The sequence below is a fragment of the Protopterus annectens genome, chromosome 10.part0 (genome assembly GCF_019279795.1).
Source record: "Protopterus annectens isolate FY-2018-M chromosome 10.part0, PAN1.0, whole genome shotgun sequence".
Lineage (NCBI taxonomy): Eukaryota > Metazoa > Chordata > Ceratodontiformes > Protopteridae > Protopterus > Protopterus annectens.
The window spans coordinates 8,024,066-8,048,878 of record NC_056744.1 but is presented as its reverse complement, the minus strand read 5'-3'; the positions used below and the strand labels follow the sequence as shown (position 1 = coordinate 8,048,878).

Here is a 24,813-nt window from a genome sequence, read left to right as displayed (position 1 = left end):
TCCCGTAAATCTGCCCCACTCAACTTCACTCTTACCTCAGCTGATAGCACTCTTATTTCTCCAGATTCAACTACTCAACTTTTAGGAATAACTATTGACAATAATCTCAGCTTGGACTCTCACATCAACAACACAATAAAATTAGTGAATAAAAAAAACTATACCCTATCTCTCTTACATGTATATGTACCTTACACTAACCTGTTAACCTACCTCTGCTTTCTTTCACTTTCAAACTTACCTGCATATACTCAGGTTTGATTTACAGAATCAAACCCTTCCTTACACCTGAAGCAAGGACCACCTTAGCCAGATCTCACCTCATCTCTGCTCTTCTATATGCTTCTCCCATATACACAAATCTCTCCAAAAACAACCTCAAGAAATTATCAACATCTTACTATAATATTGCTAAATTTGCTACAGGATCCCCATTTAGAACTCACCACTGCCTGAACCTAAGACAACTAGGTTGGCTTGAACTTCCAAACCAACTCATACTTCAACAGTTCTTAATAGCTCACAAGATCTTATACCAACCAAATAAAATACCTATACTCTCTAACCTTATCACACCATACAATAACCTGAAACATTTACGCTCTTTCAACAAACTACTGATTAATATAACCAAACCCAATAATTCTGCAGGTGACAGTCTCTTTTCCAACTCTGTTGGAAAAATGTGGAACAAACTACCCTCTGATATCTTATCTTTGTCCTCTCCCCCACTTTTTAAAAGACAACCGAAAATTAATCTCAATAAACACTGGCTATGCTCTTGCAACAACCCGGATTAACTCTGCTTCTTCCTCTCTGTCTTTTCATCTTCCATAATTCTTACAATCTCTGCTCCCTATACCCTTGATAGGTCTACCTTTATATAACATCTATATAGATATATGTTATCTTTTACATACTGTATGACTATTGTAACAAAAAAAAAAAATTATAAGGCATTTGTCTATTATACTTTTGGTTTTTGCTCCGACTATATTGTGTATATCGTGTATTAACTAGCTCTGTCTTCACATTTTAGTATTGTATTGCCTATCTCTGTTTAACTTGTTATAACCATTGGAGCTTTTCTCCCCGGGCCTCTACTGAAAATGGACATATATCCAGCTAGACTAGCCCGGTCAACAAATGTAAAATAAAAATAAAATAAATAAATAAACATGAATTTTCTGAAGGGTATGAAGTCTGAAACATAAATGTATGTCATTATTTTGTCTTCAATCCTCCATGACTTGCCAAAAAAATAAATAATTTTTTTATGAGAAACAGACCCAAAACATAAGGCAAAAATCAGAACATTCTGCGAAAATCTGGACAGTTGACAGGTATGGATGCTAAAATAGTTTCACCTGCCTGAATTTGTGCTGGCTAAAGTTAAATATTAAGACACCTGCTCATGAAAGAGCAAGGAAATTTCTCAGGTGTCCTGGCTGAATTCCACCCTTTTCAGTACAACTACTACCTTGATGCACCTTGGAAAAGTCCATAGCCCAAATGTGATCAACATGGTCATAAAATATGACAAACAAAAAGCAGTGGCTACTATGGTCTTTAATGAGATGCCACTGTATTCAAGGAACAACTGTCTGCTCTGTTTAGAGAGAACAGTTTACTTAAAGTGACTCACTAATCTTCTCTTTCAGTCAAGTAAAAACATTTTGTCAGAGGTACAAGAGGCTGACCTACCTCATCTTCCATAAATTACAAACATGAACACATCAGACAGAGCAATGCAGCAACGTTTTAAGAGCAATTAGAAGAATGCAAATTGCTCAGATTCAAAAGTTAATACCGACCTTTGCAAAGCCTACTTATTTTAGTTTTTTTACAACTAATAATGTAATATCCTGGGACTAGCAAATCCCTTATCCCCTTCAGCCTGAGATGAGAGACAAATATAAGAACCAGAGAAATTGCAGAGCCCTACGGGCAGTGCAATTGCAGAAGTAGCATACTTATGGAGAATTACAATCTGTCCCTCAGCTGTGCGTAATTGTTTTCTTTTCTGTTACAGTCTTTTAATTAGAAAATCAACAATTTAATTACATGCAGGATACAGTTTGTGAACATCATTCTGTAATTAAAACCAATGCAGAAAGCTCTATTTACTCAGCAAAGAATGTTTGATAATATTACCATATCATAAGCTGAATGGAAAAGAGCCTTCCCTGAACATAAATGCAAACCTATTCCATAATTCGCTTAATTGATATTTAAATTAACAAGGACTCAACTTTTCATGACAGCTTTACAGACATGCACATATGAATTCTTCCTGCACATACTCTCAGCAGCTTCTCCCTTAACAACAGTCACCATGAAGCGGCAGCGAATTAACTCTTTGTTGTAATTTTGCAGCCTATAACTACACTGGCTTACCAACACCTTTCATACTAAACAGCTGTGGACAAAGAGGCAATGAGACTAGCAATGACAAGTAACCCACATAGAAGATATCATGGCCTGGAGGTGTCCAAGTTTATCAGAACAGCAACACCAAGATAAGCAGTTTAGTATCATTAGTCCCATGACAGCTTGACAGTAACATCTCTTCCCATTTTCAGATTTCAAATGTTGCCCAGCTGAATCCTATGAGCCGGAAACTAACATATGTAAACTAGTAAAGAATCTTATTTCCCAGTTTAGGTTTGAAATCTGCAGAGAATTTGTGTTGCAGACTAAATAGCCCCTGTGTAGCTTTACAGAACAAAATAACTAAAAGTCACAGAAGAACTGAAGTGTAATTAACCACATGTTGTTGTGGTAATACAGTTTTGTTCAATGAACTCGCTGCTGGGGAACAGAACAAAGAAGTGGTTGGTTCTTTGTCAATGATCTGTCCTTCTATAAGCGAAAAGTGGATTCAAACATCAGAGGAGCTTCACACTTTCTCTTTTCTTACCATAACAAGAAACCTCATTGGTAAAACTAAAAGCTGGACTCTGCAAGGTACATAATAATGTCAATTAATTTAGTTAACGAAAATCTTCACTCTTGCCTTCGGCATCACAATAGTCTCCCTCATTCTCTGAGACAGGATTTGCTGAAATACTGCTATCCTTGTCAGTAAATCAGGACTGTGGTGTGCTTGTTCAATATGAAATGACACATGAAACAGTCTGTATTGTGGCTAGTCAAACATATGTTTGATGAAGGCAGCCCATGTTCCACAGAAACCCACAGAGTGAGCAACAATCACATGATCGCTGGGAGTTAAACTGGATTATATGCAGAAAATGTTCTACAATCTCTGCAGAGGGTGCAGCAAAATACAGCAGTGTTGACATCTGTTTTACTAATCATATTAGCCATACTACTCCAAGAGGATTGTGGCTACCAATATGTTAATTTGGTCATGAACTATAGCAGTTATAGTCCATGTGGGTGTAAATGACCTGAGACAACTTCCAATGTTCCTGGTGGAGATCCAATGCTTTGGAGGTCAACAGGCAGAGCTGCAAGAAGGAATGTAACATGCAGAAGTGAGGGGAATGTCCTCTGTAGTCAGGCCATTGCATGCCCCCTTCCCTTATGATAGCTAAAGCAGAACTGTTGCTAAATCAGAAAAAAATGCTATAATGATGTCATCTCTCATCTGACTCATGCTCTGGTGATAAAGTTGATTGGCTAGGAGGGGGGTGAGGTTTATGATCAGCAAGCAGGAGGGGCAAACTGTGGCAAAAAAACAGATACGGAACTGGTTACTCAGGGTACACTATCAGTTTTGTGAAATGTTTAAAATTAACTCAACAGTGAACATTTACTAACCATCCTCCAACACACACATGGAAGGGCCCCTTCCAGAATTAACACAGCAGAGGTATCTAGGCATCTTATTCAGTCACTACCTTACATTCATCGTACAAATAAGTTATCATGTTGTAGCACAACTCAGTGTTTTATAACTACTACTACCTATATATTAACACAGAAAGCCAGAAGATCCACAGCACAACAAACATTACTGCCTAAAGTTCAGAACACGCTACTAATAAAGATTTGTCAATTCAATACCCTAGGCTAGCTCTAGAGAGCATCACTGCTTCACACTGCAAAGAAAAAATGGTTAACAATAACTGCAAGACCACAGCGTCTGTTAAACTGCACAGCAATAAAGCCATTACACTGCTATTTCTGTCCTTTCCTAGCCCCACAGATTCTCACTATATAGGCAGCCTAGGTAATCATATGGAATACATCCATGCAAATCAGATAGTTTAGTAGGTGGTTTTGCCACCCCGGTCAGTGAGGATCATACTGCTTACCCCAAGAGTAAATCTGCAGGTACCCATCCAATTGTTAAGGCAAAATTAGAAACAGGCCAATGTGTTACACTGTTTGACACACAAGAGGAGCTTGCTTCACAAGTACAGGATGCTTTAGGTGAGGAAACCTGCTTTCCAAGAAGCCTTGTTTATGTAATTATGAAAGCTGAGTTCTACAAGGCAACTGTTTTCAGTGCTACCAGTATTTCTGAGGTAGAGGAAGTCTAGCAGGACTTGGTTATCTGATGCCCAATTAATACTCAACCCAAACAAAACAAAACTACTCATCTTCCAACCCACCAAACATACTCAAAACAACTCTCACTTTAACATCACAGCAAAAGACAACACCACTATATACCCAACTGAACACACAAATTGCTGGAGTGGAAATAGACAATAAACTAAAATTTGACATTCACATATCCATGATCATAAAAAAGTCCACAAAAAACTAGGAGCGCTATACAGAAATAAGCAGCTTCTCACCAAAGCAGCAAAGATTTCAATAGCAAATTCCCACCTTATCTCCACCCTACTTTATGCCTCTCCAATATATACCAACCTAAGGCAATGCAATCTAAACAAGCTAGAGACCTGCTACAACAAAATCACCAAATTCGCCACAGGGGCATCCTACCATAGTCACCACTATCTCTCACTTGCTGAACTGGGCTGGCTTGAACTCCCTCACCTCCTTCAATGGTATCAACTCTCACTCGCCCACAAACTAGTAAACCATCCATTAAATGTCCCATCCCTCCAGAATCTACTCCAACCCTATCGCACCACCAGACCACTAAGATCCAGCAACAAAAATCACTTGCAGATCACTAAAGCCAATAACTCTGCCGGTGAAGCACTATTCTGTTGCACCATAGCCAAATTATGGAACTCCCTCCCACCCACAATTACCTCCATACCATCATGCACCCACTTCAAAACTTTACTAAAAGCGCACCTAAAAACATGCTGGCTATGCCTTTGCAACTCCCACTCTAATATCACCCGCCCAATCCAACCACTACCTTTCTTTCCACTCCACTAACTACCTTGATTATAGCAAGCTCAGATGCTCATAAGCCTAGTACTTATTATACAGCAGGAACTTCTTATTGTAACATTTGTTAATGTCTGTTATGTACTTCACAGATAAAGATTCTAGTTGTCTACTGATGTACTATGTTCTTCATCTGTAAATATGTTGTAAGTAATTGCTATGTAAATTGTTAATCACTATGTAATCCAATATAACTACTGTCTGTTTATTTTAACTGTGGAGCTTTTCTCCCAGGGCCTCCACTGAAAATGAACCTACGTCCAGTCGGACACTCCCGGTCAACAAATATAAATAAATAAATAAATAAAAACTCAAGAGCCTCATATGCACAAAGTATAGAAAACTACTTTTAGCTAGTATTTATGCACAGAAATGTATTTGCTCTAGTACTTTTTGCGAACTTGTCAATTTTATACTGCTTTGTACCAGCTACATGTAAAATATGCAATCTGCAGTGTTTAAAACCTGCTGTTGTAACATAGTATATTCTATTGCAAATGAATTGCATTTGCGTCTTTTTATTTCCTAATTGGTCCAGTCTGTGGCTGAAAAGGGTCTCCAGACTAGCCCCCCCCCCCCCAAGTTATATTAAAATAAATAAATAACCTAGATATTTACTTTTGTACTATAGTTACTGGTTATTATTTTTCTATCATATCTGTCTTTTTGTGTTTATTTTCTCCTGTAAAAGAGCTGACACTCAAAATGTTGTTTAGGTAGCACTTATGTTTCCTAAATGACAATAAAGTTTCTTTGAATCTTTGAATTAATAAATAAATGTGCAAACCTTACACAAACACAAATACGAAAGAAAACAGTTTGAAGCGGGCTTGAATCCAGAGTCTTCAAACACCATTTTGTTACGCTACCATCTTTACCAATAAAGCAGCTGGACACCCGTGAACCCAATATACACCATAATACAGCAATAGGAAAAAGTGACCAAATAAAACAGAAATAAGTATTAAATGAACTCAGAATGAATAAACATATCCGGCACATAAATGCTGCTATTAAGCTAGCCATCTTTCTGTGTTATTCAGTACTGATACTACAAGTACTTGCAATCTCACTTAGTCTAAAGATGCTGCTTTTAAATTAACTACCTTTCTGTGTTATTCAGTACTGCTATTAGAAGAATGCTAATGTAATTCAGTCTAGTCAGCAAGTGTAAGTAACGTACCAATCTGACTGCATCATCAGCGGCACTTGAGCCAATTGACAGAACCTCTGTTGTGGAGTTGAAGCAGAGAGATGTAGCTGCCGTTACTAGGTTCATTACAGCTTTTACTGGTTTGGGGTTGGTTTCCCGGAGACAATCATCATGGGTGTAAACATTTACCACTCCAGAACTTGAGCTGAAGGGAGAAAAAAAATGAAGATTAGAACTCTGCAACAGCTACAGCAGATTTATGAACCTTTACAAAGTCACGGTTCAAATGACACATGGGAATCAAAACACCTGTTGGTTTACTACTTCAGAAATGTCAGTGACTCCAGGTCTTTGAAAGGAGGCATTTAATTCTGTGTGGTGCATCATCCTGAAATACAGCACACATCTAGAAAACAGGTGGCTTAGTGTTCAAAGTACTAAGCTGAGTTTACGCTTCAAAATACAGGGTAAATTTTGCTTTAAGCAATAAATGTAATGCTTTTATGAAAAACAAAAAAAATCACAGGTTTCATCAGAAGAGGCATACAGGACCCATACACAACTTTGGCAAAATGAGACACTTTGAAAGGCATATGCAAAACAGGCAGTCAACAGAAATATTTTTCAGGGGATATCTGCCATCTTCCATGATATTCTGATAAAAGGAGGTTTGTAATAATCTCTGTGAACTTGTCTTTATGAAGAGTAATAAAAGTCAATGTGACACATTCATTTCTCACCAGGACGGGAGATTTCATTCACACTACAAACATAAGTGCATCAGCAAAAGAAGAGAAAGTACACCAAAAGACCCAGTCAATATGGCTGAGATATGCAAGCACCTTCCCACAGAGGTTTGTTGTTCCTACATATCCTGGATGTAAGCGTTCCCAGAAAACAGAGCACAGCTATGTTGCAACAAGTTTCCTCCCAAACTCTGCATGGACTGCAATAACCAGCATCACTGCAGAAAACAAAACATTATTGTAAAGAACTAGTTTATTGTCTGCACTAATCGATCCATTATTTTTCTAATAAAATTGCTGTATTTCTGCTGGTCTCAAATAGCCAATGACCCTTTTACACAGAAAACTCAAGGTACAGCTTCACAGAACTAGTAGAAAATAAATCAGCAGTCAGAATTATGGGCATACTAACAATGTACAATTATAGCAATAACCCACGCCTGGGTGTGGGTAATGCTGGATTTACCCACGGTTGGTGTGGCAAACAAAGACAACCATGGGTAAATCCAGCATTACCCACACCCAGAAGTGGGTTATTGCTATTATACCATGGTGTTAGTTTGTTTTGTATTATATTTGTATTGTTTTTATTTAGGTTTTTGTTAGCTTTTTTTTGTATTCTTCCACTTTTTGTGAGATAAAATAGTCCACACTTTCAGTTTTTTTTATTGTTTATTTCTGTTTTAATTTAAATACATGTTATTTTTTAATTTTTCAGGAAATGTTAGGAAATAATTATATTAGTAGATATAGTTGTAAAGCTTTTGGTATGTCTTCATAGTTTTAAAGCTTTTGGTATGTCTTCTTGTTGCAGTTTATTTTATATTTCTGTATTGGTTCTGTCTTGATGGTTGTCTATGTTCATATGTTGGCTTGAGTTCTTCTTAGTGTAGTATCTGTAATGAGAAATTGTGTTTATAGTTAATTTTATGTTTATATAATGCATTGTATCTATATATATATATATATATATATATATATATATACATATATATATATATATATATATATATATATATATATATATATATATATATATACATATGTGGTTTTAGTATAAATTTAGAGTTTACTTACTTATTTTGTTGGGTTTCTATATTGTACATGTTTATTGTTCCATAGTTTATAATCTGTTGTTTGTCTTGTGGTTTTTCTGGTTCATTTTCCAGGTATGGAAGTTCTGTGTTATGGACTTTCATTTTTTTTTTCTTGGTCCGTTGTCTGTTGTGTTATTGATATTGTCTTCATGTATTGGATTTTTTGGTGTTTCTTGTGTTCCAGATATTATTTTTCCCCATGTTTTAAATTCATCTACTGAAGGTTGATAATACGATCTTAGTGATGCTTCACTTTTATGTCCTGTGACAGTCATTATTTGTCTTGCTTCCATCCCTGATTGTGACAGTAATGTTACTGCTGTTGCTCTTAAGGAGTGGTTTGTGTATCTCTTTGATAGGTTTGCTTGTTTGCAGATTTGTGGTAACATGTTTGCAAGATAGTTTTTCCCATTGGTTGTGTTGTGTACCATGTATCCATTTTGTCAAGTACATGTTGTGGATATTTTTTTGGGTGGAGGAACAGTTGTTTTGTATTAGGTGGCCTTTTTTGTAAGTATTTTTTGAAACTTTTTACAGGACATGAAGGGTCTGTGCAGTTTTCGAACATGAATCCTCTTAGTAAATGTTTTGTAACATCATAATGTTTTTTGTGGTTTTTTGTATGTTCGTTGAAATTTTTTGTTACATATTCTGTGCCATCTGTATATTTGTTTATTGTAAAACTGTCTTCTGTGAGGTATCGTACTCCTTCATTCCCACGTCGTGCGAAGTGTAACTGTATATCAAACCATACTTTTCTTACTAGTCCGTCTGCTGTGTTTGGGGAAAGTACTTGGCTGTTTCTCAGTTGTGTTATTTCTTGCATTGTGAGTGGCTGGAGGTGTTCTGCTGTATCTTTTCCTTGTCTTCTGTAATTTTTAATTACTGACTTAAATACGTTATTTGCATTTGTTAGAGCTATATCTGTTATGATGTTAATCTTTCTATTGAACGGTGGGTTGTTTATATATCTGTTTAGTCCTGCACGTAAGGATACAAAATGCACTTATTACGTATTCTTGTCCTTTTGTGTTTCGTACTGTAGCATAGAATTCTCTAAGTATTTTGTTTAATTTTTCTGGTGTAATAGTGTGTCTATGTTGTAGTGTTTTTGTTTTTTCCAGTTTTGAAATATGTTTATAGCCCACTGTGTTTGTTTTCTTGTACTTAATTCTTCTTTTTCTAATTCTAGTGTTTCTATTTCTTTAATAGTTTTTTCTGCATGTCTTTTACGTTTCTGAGTGGAATAGGCTTTTAATGTTTTTTTACCTTTCTGAAGAGTATGGCTTGTCACACTGTTGTCTTCTATAAGGGCCTTGTTATGCTGTAGTAATTCCTGTTCTTGTGGTTGGAGAATTTTCTTGCTTGTTGATGGTTTCATTGTGGTTTGTGGTATGTTCTTAAATATTTCTTCTATTTCACTGTCACTTATTACTTCAAAGTTTACTTCCATTTTTTTTAATTATTTTCTATCTATGGTGTCTCTTGTTTGGGTGTTTCTTCCTGCCTGAGTTTGTAGTCTTTGTGTTTAACAGGGCTCGTGCAGGTTTTTGAAGGGATGTAATCAAAAGGGTAGGTGGTGCTTGTTATAGAGTAGTTTTAGCAGTGTAGAAGTTTATAACGTGTAGGTAGTTATGGGTATGTTGAAATGTGGTGTAGTGTTAATTTGTATTAATTTTTTTTAAATATGTACTTTTAGTAATTGATCACTAGATGGTGGTGTTGTATGCGGTTTTAGAAGATGTATGCTGATGTGGAGGTTTGGTATGGTGTGTGTTTTTCACTTTGCGAGGGATGTGTGGTGTGTTTTTAGTATGCAAACTTTTGGAGTTGTGTGTGTATAGGTACTGTAGGGAATATAGGTGAGTGAATGGTTTTATTAGAATGCTTCGTTTTGTTGTGTTATAATTGGTGGTTATGTAGTGTGTGTGTGGTGTATTTGCGACTGCATGAGTTTTTATTTTGTTTGTGTTCGAGGTGAGGGAATGAGGAATATAATATGGGAAATGGTTAATTTTTTGTGTTTTAGTTGAATTGTTGTGTGTTTTTTGGTTTTACGTTTATTGTAGTGTACTGTTTACTTGCTGTCGCCACAGCACGATATTTAGCGACCAGACTTGTTTCCTTGTTTATGGTAGGATTTAGTATGTGCACGCTGGTTGGATTAGCCAATCAGCATGCACGTTTCTCGAGTTTCCGATCATCGCATGGTATAATAAACAATAATCAAAGACTGTGTGGGTACGTCAGGATTTTACCCATGGTCGGTGTGGTTTCATCAGAAACGCTTACATTTCTTAAATAATGTGTTTGTATAATGGCACTTTAGACTCTCTCTGCATTGTTTTCTCTTTGTTGATGTACTGTGCATGCATATGATGGGACTTGCATTTCCACATTTACACAGTACATCCGTATAGGAAAAAGTAATGGAAAAAGGAGCATCTCTGTTTCTCTTCTTTTTTTTGGTACAGTCTAAAAAAAATAATAGAAAACTTTTGCAAGGGACATCAGAAAAATATGAGGAAAATTAGGTATGCTTCTGTTTCTTTAGTTTTGAGTAAAACGTTCACAAAGAAAAAGCTATCAGTTAAAAAAACAAAGAAAAATCTACCAAAGTTAGTGCTAAAGCTAATAGAGACGTGAGATATATGCAAATTACCCTTTAAGGACATTAAGTGTTTCAACTAAATGGCAATTCTGAATGTCCATGACTTTTTCTTTTAAATCTATTTATGGACAACTCTGTGTTTCCAAATGTTAGCCAAACATTCCACTTATGTGGTGCTGATGATGCCATAATAAGGCAGAAATGTGCATATCCACAGCTAGGGGGGTTTGACTTTATTTGCCTAAATTTGTCCATAAACAGATTTGAAAGAAGAGAGTCATGGACATTCATAATTGCCATTTAGCTGAAATGCATGATGTCCTCAAAGGGTAATTTGCAAATGTCACGTCGCCTCTAATAAAAGAGGTTTATTAACTTTTCTTCTTTGGTTTTGCAGAACAGACCTAATTTTTCTCAAATCTTTGTGTGTCCTTAGTCCACACCAAACACACCATACCAGGCTGTGGAATGGTGAATCATCACTGGGACAAAGCAGAAATTCCTTATGATTCCAAGGGCAGAATAAGTTATTTCTTAACATTTATTTCATTGAATTGCACTTCTTTACTGCTATAATTGTGCCATACAGCTAATCCGCTAAATTTTGCCCTGTTATAAAGCTTTTTACTGTTTTACTGCATGCTATAATTGTGCTTTACAGCTAATCTACTACATTTTGCAATGTTATAAAGCTTTTTTTACTGTTTCACTGCATTTATGTATGGTTTTACACTGTTTCATACTGTTTTAACTGTATTTTTCAACTGTAAACTGCTTTTTCATACTGAGAGTTGTATTTTCTGTTTGTGAGTGTTATATCTGTGCTTTTCTTTTCTGTGAGGTTTCTGTGTTTGTCAGTATCATATAACTGATTTGTTTGCAGTTAAAAGCATTCTCTAGAGTTTCCTTGCTCCTTTATCTGTTTAAAACTTTCATTCAGTGGCTACAGCTAGTAGCTGTAATAGTGTGCATTACTGTAATTGCATTTTTACTGAATTACTAAACTGTAAACTGCTTTTTCATACTGAGACTTGTATTTTATGTTTGTGAGTGTCTTTCTGTGCATTTATTGTGAGGTTTCTGTGTTCTACTCAGGTAGCATAATTTAGATAGAGTCCTGCTGTTGTCCAGACCTGGCAGTTTTGTTTGATTTGTTTCCTGTGTTTCTGGCAACCATATTCTGCTGATAGTGTTTTGTCTCCTTTGTTATTGAGAGTAAGGGGGTTTCCTGACCTTCTCTAGCACAAGTGATTAGTGTAAGAGCAGAGGCTAATAGGACTGGGTAGTAATTCAAGTTTCTAGATTCTTCCATACTTTCTTGTTTATAAACCCTGTGTCTGCAAGGTGCTGTGCTTGTATTTACCAGGCTGTGGAATGGTGATTCATCACTGGGACAAAGCAGAAATTCCTTAAGATTCCAAGAGCAGAATAAGTTATTTCTTACATTTATTTCATTGAATTGCACTTCTTTAATTTTATAATTGTGTTATGCAGCTAATCTATTACATTTTGCACTGTTATAAAGCTTTTTTTACTCTCTGCACTTATGTATAGTTTTATACTGTTTTAACTGTATTTTCATTGCTAGACACTGTTTCATTACTCTAACTGCCTTTTATACTGAGAGTTGCATTTTCTGTTTGTGAGTGCTCTATCTGTGCTTTGCTGTACATTTTTTGTGAGGTTTCTGTGTTCTAGTCAGGTATCATATAACTGATTTGTTTGCAGTTAAAAGCATTCTCTAGAGTCTCCTTGCTCCTTCATCTGTTTAAAACATTCATTTAGTGGTAACAGCTAGTAGCTGTAATAGTTTCCCCACCTGCCTGCCCTCCCCATTGGTGTCTTGTTCTTATACTTGGTGGCTTTGCAGTTGCCCGCCCATGCTGTAAATTTGATCAGGGATACTCCTCCCAGTCTAGTATCATTAGCTCATTCTACATAATACAGAGAGAACATTTGAGAAGGCCAACCCACTTAGGTTCTTAACCTTGAATTATCTTCTGTTCCACTTTACTAAACAAAAAACATTTTTTGCTAGAATCTCCTTGTGTTCTGAATGAGTGTGCTTCTCAACTGAAAATTATATTTTTGGCACTTTTGAACTGTTCAGAGTTGAATAAAACAATAATTAAATTCAGTTCAGAATACAGTTTGAATAAATTAAATTTATTCAAACTGTACTTGCTCTAATATTGCTACACACTCAAGTGTGCAAGCTTGTACTACACTTGAATTGTTTTTAGTGCTGTTTTAGCTGCCTTTCTGTAAAAAAAATTCTAAGCTTGTTATATGCCTTTCCTGTAACTAGTCTATTCCAGATATAGATTTGGTGTATCCAACATGGTTTGTAACTTTTAAGCCCCTCCCACAAGCCTTTCTGTGTTAGAGGAAAGCCTTCTATCTTATCAGTGGGAGTGTTAAGCACTAGGTTGCCTATCTACCACAAGAGGAATAGTTTCTGGCCCAGAAATTGTAGTTATTGGCCATTTGGGCAGTTTTTTCCATCTCTTTCAACTTTTCTGGTTTAAATGCTTGTGTTTGAGCTTGTTTCCCGCTTCTCCTGTAACCAGGCGAGACCAGATACAGATATGCTGTATCCAAGACTGTCTGTAAGCTTCTCAGCACCCCAAGCCTTTCTGCATTGGAGGGCAGCCTTCTAGCTCATCAGTGAGAGTGGTAAGCACTAGGTAGCCTATCTACCACAAGAGGAGTGGTTTATGGCCGAGAAATTGTAGTTTATTGGCCTTTTGGGCAGTTTTTCCATCTCTCTCAACTTTCTGGCTTAAAGGCCCACATTTGCGCTGGTTTTCCCCCTTTCCTGTACCTAGTCTAGTCCAGATACAGACTTGCTGTATCCAGAACCGTTTGTAAACAACTGAGCGGTGCCAAAGTCTGCTCTTCAATTTTTCCCTTAGATCTACTTGTTCCCTCCTCTCCTGCACTTTTACTAGCTTATTAGTCTAGCACTTTACCAGACTTCTTGTAGCAATTATTGTATCACACAAAAGTGCTACCAGCACTAAACATTCTACAAGGAAACAGATCCAGTACTTATTATTAATGCCCACACCTCCAGGCATGTCTAAAGGTCAGTTCCCTGTGCTTTCTCCTATTAATATGGTGAACTTGGCATCCTGAGGCAATGTAGCAACTGCCTACGCCAACAACGCTCTCCTCTTACCTCCCAACACTCAGACTTGTGAGAGATGCACTTATATATCCAAATTGGAAGCCACGCACTCTCCAGCCAAGACTGGAATAGCTGGTTAAGAGGAAAAGGTCAACACTTGCACCACATCACATGGAACACATAGCCCTCCAGAACACACAACAGCACTTCCTTCACATAAAAAGTACAGTTGTGTACACCTACCATAAATGTAGATGTTCAAGTGTCTTCACTGTTGCAGTCATAACTGTAGGGTGATCCTGCCGGCAGGCAGCCCGAGGTCGGCCAGAATCCCAAAGTCTGGGTCCGGCGTCGGCTGTTCAAGCTAGTACCCTGACGTCAGTACGCTCTGGTACATAGCCCTCAGCCGATGCCATCTTCTCCAGCCTTTCTTGCCCTAGATGTCAGATGTCCCAATAAATCAGAAATAAATCCAACAAGGAAACACAAATACACCACAAATAAGAAAAAGAGGGGATAGGAGGGAGGGAAACCTCGACTGCAACAGTGAAGACACTCGAACATCTACATTTATGGTAGGTGTACACAACTGTACTATGTTCTTCGTGTTTCACTGTTGCAGTCATAACTGTAGGGTGGAATCCCAAAGCAGTGAAAAGGGGAGGAGGCTTAGACAGAAGAAGGGACAGCAAGAAGACCCTGCAAAACAGCAGAGGCAAAGCCTGCCCTGGTCTTAGAATACAGAGGGAGATTGTAGTGCTTGGAAAAAGTATGCACAGAACTCCAAGTGGCAGCTTCCAAGATATCCTTGGTAGGAACTCCTCTGAGAAAAGCTGTAGAAGTGGCAGCTGCTCTAGTAGAATAACTTCTCACAGTACCTGGAAACTGTTTCCCATGATGAGTGTAACAAAATCTGATTCCATAAGCAATCCATTTGGAAATAGTTTGTTTTGAAATAGCTTTTCCAAGAGAACTGGAGGCAAAAGAAACAAACAATTGATTAGATTTTCTGAACTCCTTAGTCTTGTCCAGGTAAAATCGTAACTGTCTGTGCACATCCAATGAATGCAAAATCCTTTCCCCTTTATTTTGAGGATTAGGAAAGAAAGTAGGAAGGTGAATTGTCTGATTTAAAGCCACTTTAGAAATCACCTTAGGCATGAAAGTAGGATTAGTCCTCAAGGATACTCTGTCCTGGTGGAAAATAAGGTATGGTTCCACAGCCATGAGAGCTTGCAACTCTGAGACCCTTCTAGCAGAAGTCAATGCTAACAAAAGAACTGTCTTCCAAGATAAAAACTTAATATCTGAAGATGCAGCAGGCTCAAAAGGAGGCAAAGTAAGTTTTTCTAAAACATAATTAAGATCCCAAGCAGGAACAGGAGGGGTCCTGGGAGGTCTTAAATTCTTGGCCCCTCTCAAGAATTGTCTCACCAAAGGATGAGAAAAAACAGGAGGATCAGAATTGAAATGAGCAGAAATAGCAGAAGCATGAATCTTAATGGAAGAAAAGGAAAGTCCTTTAGACAAAAGATCCGAAAGGTAAAGCAAAATAGAAGAGAGATCAGGCACCAGAGGGTCCGAGCCTCGGTCCTGCATCCAAATACAAAACCTCTTCCATTTAGAGGCATAGGATTTCCTAGTGCTAGGCAGAAGAACATCCAAGACTTGTTTGGGAAGGCTAGAAGAAATCAAATTCCTTTGAAGAGCCAAGCTGCCAGGCAAAGGGTCTTGAGGTTGGGATGTAGTAACCGACCCTGATGCTGGGACAGAAGAGAAGGGTTCAGAGGGAGAATCCAAGGAGGCTCCAAGAACAGGTGCTTTAAAGTGGGATACCAAAACTGTTGAGGCCAATTTGGAGCAATCAGGATGAGGAACTTGGGCTTGTCCTGTTTTATCTTCAGTAATACCCGAGGTAGTAGAGGAAGAGGAGGGAAGGCATATCCCGAAAGGCTTCTCCAGCTGAAGGACAGGGCATCCACTTTCCAAGCTGTTTTGTGGAAGGACCTGGTGCAAAAGCGAGGCAGCTGATGATTGAGATGGGATGCAAACAGATCTATCTGGGGACATCCCCAAACTGCAGTAATCCTGTTGAATAAGTTGGTGTCTAGCATCCATTCGTGAGGATCTGAAATGTTTCTGCTCAGGCTGTCTGCTAAGAGATTCTGTTCTCCTGGAATGAACTGAGCCTGGAGATGTAGATTCAGATTTAGAGCTGTGTCCCATAAAGCCATAGTTAGTCTGCAAAGAGGGTACGAATGAGAACCCCCCTGCTTGTTGATGTACCACATGATCGTAGTGTTGTCTGTGCGAATTAGCAGAGGCCCTGGTTGCAAAAGGTTCTGGAAGGCTAGAAGAGCATTTTGAACTGCCAACATTTCCTTCAGATTGATGTGCCAGTGAAGATGGTCCTTTGTCCAGGTTCCCTGCTGGCAATTGTCTAGAAAGTGAGCTCCCCAAGTATAATCCGAGGCGTCCGTGGTCAGGATTTGAGTAGGATGAGGTAGACGAAAAGGCTTTCCTTCGTTTAAAGCACATGCCCTGGACCACCAGAGGAACTCCCTCTGGAGACAGGGGATCAGAGGAATCAGAATATCCAGATCGTGGTAATGCTGTGACCATACACTTTTCAGATACCATTGAAGCTTTCTCATATGAAGCCTTGCATTTTGAATCAACAGAATGCAGGAAGCCATGTAGCCCAGAGTCTGCAGGAATTTCCTTGCAGTGACTGAGATAGAGTTGCCAAGGTGTTAAAAATAGAAGCCAGCTGTGTTTGTTTTTCTGGGGTGAGGAAGGCCCTTTGTAAGGTTGTATTCAAGAGGGCTCCCAAGAATACCATTTGTTGAGAAGGGATCAAATGTGACTTTTTTGTGTTCACTGAGAATCCCAGTAGGAGGAGAAGACATTGAACAAAGTCCAGATGTTGAAGTAGAAGATCTTTGCTGTCTGCTTGAATAAGGCAGTCGTCCAAATAGGGGTAAATCTGGATCCCCTGAAGTCTGCAATAAGCCACTACTGGTGCCAGGCACTTGGTAAAGACTCTGGGCACAGTAGATAAACCAAAGGGCAGTAAAGAGAATTGAAAGTGCCTCGAACCTGCCTTGAACCTGAGGGATTTCCTGCATTCCTGCCTGATGGGAATGTGTAAGTAGGCTTCCTTTAAGTCCAATGTCACCATCCAGGCATCCTGAGATAGCATTGGAATTAGTTGCTGCAGAGTAAGCATCTTGAATTTTGGAATTTCCAAAAAGGTGTTTAACACAGAAAGGTCCAGAATAGGTCTCCATGAGTTCTGTTTTCTTGGAACCAGAAACAGTCTTGAATAAAAACCTTTTCCCCTCTCTGAGAGAGGAACAGGCTCTATAGCTCTCATGGCCAGAAGAGCATCCACTTGATTTAAGGCCTCTGACCATTGGTGTTTTGGCAGATCTGGCCAACCGTAAGCCCTTGGCAAAGTATGAAAGTGGAATTTGTAACCTTTTAAAATCACGTCCAATACCCATCTGTCCTGGGTAATATGAGTCCAATTTCTGTAAAAAAGAGACAGTTTTCCTCCGAGAGGGGCATCCAGGTGAAGGGGTCCTGCAGCCCAACCTAGAGAGTCATTGAGTTTGCTTTCTTTGAGATTGGGATCTGTCTTCTCCCCTTCTAGGTGAAGAAGCAGTCCATTGTCTAGATCTGTAAGAGGCTTGACCTTGGCCACGACCTCTGGAGCATCTATATCTTCCCTTTGAGGGCTGTCAGCCGTGGGAAAGGACCAATTTTTAGAGGGCCAATTCCTGGAAAATCTAGGAGGCTGAACTTGCAAGAAATCTTTTACAGTCTGCATAGATTTTGCCTTTTCTTCCATCTTTTAATAAGTTCCCCAGCCTTAGATCCAAAAAGAACATCATGCTGAACAGGGGCATCTAACAACTTAGCCTTAACCTGTTCAGGTAAACTTTGTTCACGGAGCCAGGCATGTCTCCTGATAACAGTACCAGAGGCTGCAGCCCTGCAAGAAGCATCCAAAGCATCAAAACCACAATGTAAACTATGTTTGTTCACTTGTTCAGTAGCATGCAAAACATCCTGAAGTTCCTTATCCTCTGCACATGCAGGAAAGGAAGCAAGCTTTTGCTTTAAAACAGACAAAAGAAATTGCTGATACTTAAACATATGAAACTGGCAATTTAAAGCCCTTACAGACAGGGTAGCAGAAGTATATACCTTTTTTCCCCACCTGTCTAAAGCACGAGAATCCTTCTCAGAGGGAATAGGATTTTTAGAAGAAGCAACCTTAGCAGCCTTAGAGCCCTGAGAAATAGTTTCAGGATCCGCAGAAGGGTTCTTAAATAAAAATAAATGAGAGTCAGGAACCCTATAAAATCTATCAGGCTTAGAAGGAGCAGGAGGCATGGAATCAGGATTCAAATTTGCCTCAGAAAGGCATCATCTACAATGTCCAAAACAGGAGGGATAGCTAAAGGCCTATGCTGAGGAAGAAGAAGAAATTCCCTAAGCCTCTTCTTGGAAGCAGAATACTCCTGACCTTCCCAATGAAAATGTTCCCTCATCTCATGCAAGGCTTCCCCAAAAGAGAAATCTTCAGGCGGAGAGGCTGAGGGTAAGGAGTCCTCAGCATCCGAATCCTCATAAGGAGGAAAAGAATAGTCCTGATCTGAGGAAGAGACAGAAGATACAGAAGCCTGGTCAGAGGAATCCAGAGGAACATCCTGTCGAGGCCTTTTCTCAGGAGGGGGGTGAGAACCCCTAATCATTGTAAGCAAATCTTCAGCCATCTTTAATAATTGCTTCTGTGTCCTGGGAGTAGATTCAGAAGCAGCTTGAGCAGGAACTTTTGACTTAACAGGAGTCTTTGTCTTTGCCTTTGAAATAGTGATGTGAGTAGGCCTGAAAACCCCCTCAGAAGCCGGTACCTGCACAGCGGTTCCAGACCCATCTGAGGGAGCGACGTCCGAAGGTCCTGCAGCAGTTAAAATAGTAGGCCTTGATGGCTCCCCATGGGAGTCCGTATCAGCCATTGGTTCAGAAGTGGCGGACGACAGGGGCTGCAAAAGCGCCTCACTGACAGCCAAACCGGACGTTGGCTCCAGCTGCAACGAGTCCTGTTTGGACCTCGGAGGCCTGTCTTTGTCTTTGCGCTTCTTTTGAATTCCGGTAGTGTCCGACGACATTCTATAATTGAAGCGTCTGCCAAAATAATTTAGAGCCCAATCGTACCTGCGCTTGATAGTACGAGAGTTGAACCTGGCACAGAACAGACAACAAGAAACATCGTGGTCAGGGCCTAAGCAAGGTAGACAGTAAGAGTGGAAATCTTTATGAGGTATTTGTTTCCCACACGTTATACAATTATTAACTTTTTCTGACATCGGAGGAACAAGAAAAAATTCCCAACGGGTACTTAGCTTTGAGAAGAGAAGTAAGAACTTCGGACCGACAACAACAAAATACGCTGTTCGAAAATCGCCAACCAACGACTTGCGAGCTGCTTTCCACCGCACGGCAAGAAAGACTGGAGAAGATGGCGTCGGCTGAGGGCTATGTACCAGAGCGTACTGACGTCAGGGTACTAGCTTGAACAGCTGACGCCGGACCCAGACTTTGGGATTCTGGCCGACCTCGGGCTGCCTGCCAGCAGGATCACCCTACAGTTATGACTGCAACAGTGAAACACGAAGAACATCACAAACCACACGACCACTTTTGCAGAGGCTCTCAATAAAAATCTTCCCAAACAGCAGAGACCTCCAAGGCAGAAATGCACTCAACCACCACAACATAACACTAAGCACGAGACAGATAACTCTCCTAAACAGTGTGCCACTCAACCAAAGCCCCTGAGGCAAAACAGCATGCCCAACACAATAGCCATAGGTGACTCGATAGTGAGGCACACTGATGTCCCACTCACTAGGCTGAATAAGGAGAAAGTAACACTCCGCTGCCTGTCAGGTGCCAGGATCCGCCACATAACACACGCACGCACTTAGGTCCCTCAACAACAGCTACAAACATAACTCAGTCATTGTACATGTGGGTGTGAATGACCTGAGACATACCTCCCTGGACTACATGAAAAGAGACATGGAGGAGCTCTTGGATTATGTAGCCCAGGCAGGTATGACCCTAGCCCTGAGCAGCATCCTACCATCACCCAGAATGATACTACAGTACAAGCAGAAAATGAGTGATTTCAACAACTGGCTAAGTTTCTGGTGTCATTCTAAGGGGATTCAGTATCTTGATGTTTTGCCAGAGATGGCCTGCATCTGTCACCCCTGGGCTTCTGGATACTGGTCATGGCTCTTGCCACCCCTATAGTGCCTTTTTTAGGCAGTGTTCCAAACACCAAATTACCACAACAGCTGCAAACAAATGCAATCTGAGGGTTATGCTGCTCAACGCTTGAAGTCTAAATCTCAAAATGCACTCGCTCGAAGCACTCCTTAAAATGGAGAAATCAACATTTTGTGCTGTAACAGAGACCTGGTTCAAGGCAGCAGAAAGCACCCCTACCCACCAGGCTATAACTCTTTCCACACCTTTCAGCCCCAGAACTTGGACTGAAGCTCCAAAGGCAGTGTTGTTTCCATATTCATAAAGGATGCGTACAGCTCCAGACTGGTAGCGCAACATAACCCATCAGAGATGCATCAGGTGCAGCTAACATTGGGTAAGACAGCGATTCAGGTCATAGCCTGTTATAGGTCCCCAACCATGTCCCAAGACTCGCACTCCACGTTCCTAAGCACCCTGGAGAATATTAGGGTCCAACCTAACACTCTCATACTAGGCGACTTCAACTACCCCTCCATTAACTGGGAAAACTACTCATGTACCAATACACTTGCCCAATGTTTCCTGGAGTTCATTAATTCCAATACCCTGGACCAGCTCGTTCTTACCCCCACTACAGGTAGCAACATCCTTGACCTGGTTATTACTAACATGGGCGACCGTTGCTCTACACCAATAGTCAGCTCCTCCCTGATTAGATCTGACCACAATCTAATCACCTTGGAAATCCAAACCCTCCCACCCCCACAAAGGTAACCACCATGAAAAACGTCTGCAAAGCTAATGGACTCCTAAAACAGAGGTGCAAATGGAGAATAGTTGCTTGACCGCCGAATCATACACCAATGCACTGTACAAACACGTACACAAATGCATGGATCTCGCCATACCCAATAGAAACAAGATGCTCTCCTCCTAAAAAAAGGAAGCCAATCTGGTGGTCCCCTGCCACAAACAAACTCTACAACAAAAAGAGGAAACTGATGCAGAATAAGGTGAAGTCCCAAGAGTAGAAAAACTCCCTTATCAGCCTCAACAAAAAGTTGAGATCCCTCATCAAATCCTCTAAAGCTAACTATGAAAATAGAATTGCAGCATAAAGACAAAGTACAGTTTTGTACCTACCATAAATGTAGATGTTCGAGGATCCACATTGCTGCAGTCCTAACTATTGGGTAGTCCGCTGTCCAGTCGGCCCGAATACCAAAGTATATGGCTGACGTCGGTCAGGGCGCATTAGACTGACGTCAGTACGTCAGGGTACTAATGCGCATGACCGACGTCATATCCTCAGTCTTTTCTTGCCCCAGATGTCAGAAGACCCTAAAAAGACAAGGCCCAATATACCTGCACCAAAAATATGTACAATATATACAAAAATATCAGCATATAACCTCACCTACACAACCACCCCTAAACACAGAGGGGAAGGAGGGAGGTAAATTGGACTGCAGCAATGTGGATCCTCGAACATCTACATTTATGGTAGGTACAAAACTGTACTATGTTCTTCATTCCACATTGCTGCAGTCCTAACTATTGGGTAGAATCCCAAAGCAGAGGAAAGGGAGGCTGGCAAATCATAAAGAAGCAGGAGCTGACAACATGCCTTGCAAAATAGCTGTGGCAAAACCAGCCCTAGACTTAGAGTAGAGAGGAAGGTGATAATGCTTAGAGAAAGTATGCACTGAACTCCAAGTAGCTGCCTCCAAAATATCCTTAGTTGCCACCCCCCTTAGAAATGCTGTTGAAGTGGCAGTAGCCCTAGTGGAATGAGGCCTAATCCCAGCTGGAATCTCCTTGCCATGATGGGAATAACAAAATGCAATGCAAAACCCAATCCACCTAGAAATAGTTTGTTTTGACACAGATTTGCCCTGCGAACTCAAAGCAAAAGAAACAAACAACTGCTGAGACTGCCTAAAATCCTTAGTCCTGCTCAAATAATAATAATAACGCAATTGCCTGTGCACATCTAAAGTGTGCAAAATCTTCTCCCCTTTATTTTGGGGGTCTGCATAAAAAGTAGGCAAATGAATAGTTTGGTTTAAAGCCACACTAGAAACTACCTTAGGCATAAAGGAGGGATTAGTACGTAATGATACCCTATCCTTATGGAAAATCAAAAAGGGCGCTACTGCCATAAGGGCCTGCAACTCAGACACCCTTCTTGCAGAAGTAATAGCCAACAGAAAAGCAGTCTTCCATGACAAGTATTTCAATTCAGCAGTAGCCGCAGGCTCAAAGGTTGTAGAGTAAGTTTTTCCAACACAAAATTGAGATCCCAAGCAGGAGTAGGAGCTCTACGTGGGGTCTTATATTCTTTGCCCTCTAAGAAACTGCTTGAACAAAGGATGCGAAAACAATGGTGGGTCACAATCATAGTGAGCTGAAATTGCTGCAGCATGAATCTTAATGGAAGAGAAGGACAAACCTTTGTCCAATAACTCAGTAAGATATTGAAGAGCCACACTCAAATTAGGCTCAGAAATCTCCAAATTCTTTGCTGTACTCCAAAATAAAAATCTCTTCCATTTTTCTGCGTACACTTTCCTTGTACTAGGTCTTCTAGCTTCCATAATCACATTTAAAACTTGTTGAGGAAGCTGAGACCTGCTGTGTTTCAACACAGAATATGCCAGGCTGTCAGATGAAGAGAGTGAAGCTTGACATTGAGCAGATGACCGTCCTTCTGAGATAACAGATGTGGAATCAAAGGTAAAGGCCATGGAGGCTTCCGCACCAGACTCCTTAGTAGCGGGTACCAGTGTTGCGAGGCCAATCTGGAGCTATTAAAATCATCCTTGGCTTGTCTTGTCTGACCTTTAAGAGCACCTTTGGAAGAAGAGGCAGAGGTGGAAAGGCATACACATGAAGATTTGTCCAACTGAAAGAAAGAGCATCCACTTTCCAAGCTGTGTGATGAAACCCCTTTGTGCAAAACTTTGGCAGCTGGTGGTTTAGTGGAGAAGCGAACAGATCTATGTCTGGAGTTCCCCATGACACTGTCAATTTCTGAAATACATGAAGATCCAGTTTCCACTCGTGGGGATCCATGATTTGTCTGCTTAACACATCTGCTAAGGAGTTCTGTGCTCCCGGCAGAAACCTTGCCTGAAGAGTTAGTTGCAAGCTGAGCGCAGTCTCCCATAAAATCATTGCTTGCCTGCATAGAGGATAAGAATGTGTTCCCATTTGTTTGTTGATGTACCACATGACAGTTGTGTTGTCTGTTAGAATCAACACCTGCCCTGGAAGAAGTAACTCCTTGAAAGCCATTAATGCAAACTGGACTGCTAACATCTCCTTCATGTTGATATGTAGATGCTGTAGTCTGGCAGGCCACTTGTCTTGTATCCACTTTCCATTTAGATGAGCTCCCCAAGCAATGTCCGAGGCATCTGTCGTTAAAATCTGACTCGCCTCTGGCCGGGTCACAGAGAGTCCCTTGTTTAGGTGACATTCCTGAGCCCACCACAAAAATTCTTTTTGAAGGCAAGGTATTATTTGAATGACAGTGTCCAAATCCTGGCAGTGCTGTGTCCATACATTTTTGAGATACCATTGCAGCTTCCTCATATGCAGTTTGGCATTGGGAAGCACCAGAATACAAGATGCCATGAACCCTAATGCTTGAAGGACTGTCCTTGCAGTCAGCACGACTGATGAGATAGTTGATGGAAGTAAAGGGATAGACTCTTTTGTTTGTCCGGGTTAAAAAGGCCATCTGGGCTGCTGTATTCAGTCTCACACCCAGAAAGCACATGTCTTGAGAGGGTACTAGACTGGACTTTATTTCGTTCACAGAATACCCTAGGCATCTTAGCACTGCTATAACATATTCCAGATGCTGTAGAAGGTCTTCCTTTTCTTGAGCCAGAATCAGGCAGTCGCACAAGTAAGGATAGATTTGAATTGCTTTTAGCCTGAAGTAAGCTATCACTGGAGCCAGAAGCTTTGTGAATACTCTGGGCGCAGTAGATAAGCCAAAGGGCAATGCAGAGAACTGATAATGAGAATTTCCAGCTCGAAAGCAGATACTTCCTGCAACTTAGTCTTATAGGCACATGAAGGTAAGCTTCCTTGAGATCTAAAGTTACCATCCAGTGATCCTGCCCAGCAGAGGTAAAAGCTGTTGTAACGCCACAACATCTTGAACTTGGGAATGTCCAGATAAGTGTTGAGGATAGATAAATCCAAAATTGGTCTCCACGTGTTCCCCTCTTTGGTACTAGGAACAGGCGAGAATAAAATCCTTGGGGGGAAGTCTGATCGAAGGCTGATAAGTACCGTTGAATGGCCCATGTCTGAGATAAATCCAATTTTCTTTGAGAACATTGAGTGCTCTCTGGCAGTGGGCATTTCCTCTCTCTCAGGTCTAGTGAATGGGAACAGGGATGAACTAAAATCTTAGGCCTTTTCTACTG

The 24,813-nt window shown here is 40.2% G+C and overlaps 1 protein-coding gene across 1 annotated transcript in view; it reads right to left on the bottom strand.

Moving 5' to 3' along the window:
* UTP18 (UTP18 small subunit processome component) overlaps window positions 1-24,813 on the bottom strand; it is a 972,748-nt gene that overhangs the window by 69,210 nt on the left and 878,725 nt on the right. Inside the window, exon 9 of the mRNA XM_044084934.1 lies at window positions 6,527-6,701. Within this exon, the coding sequence (XP_043940869.1) occupies window positions 6,527-6,701 (175 nt within the window). The remainder of the gene's footprint in view (window positions 1-6,526; window positions 6,702-24,813) is intronic.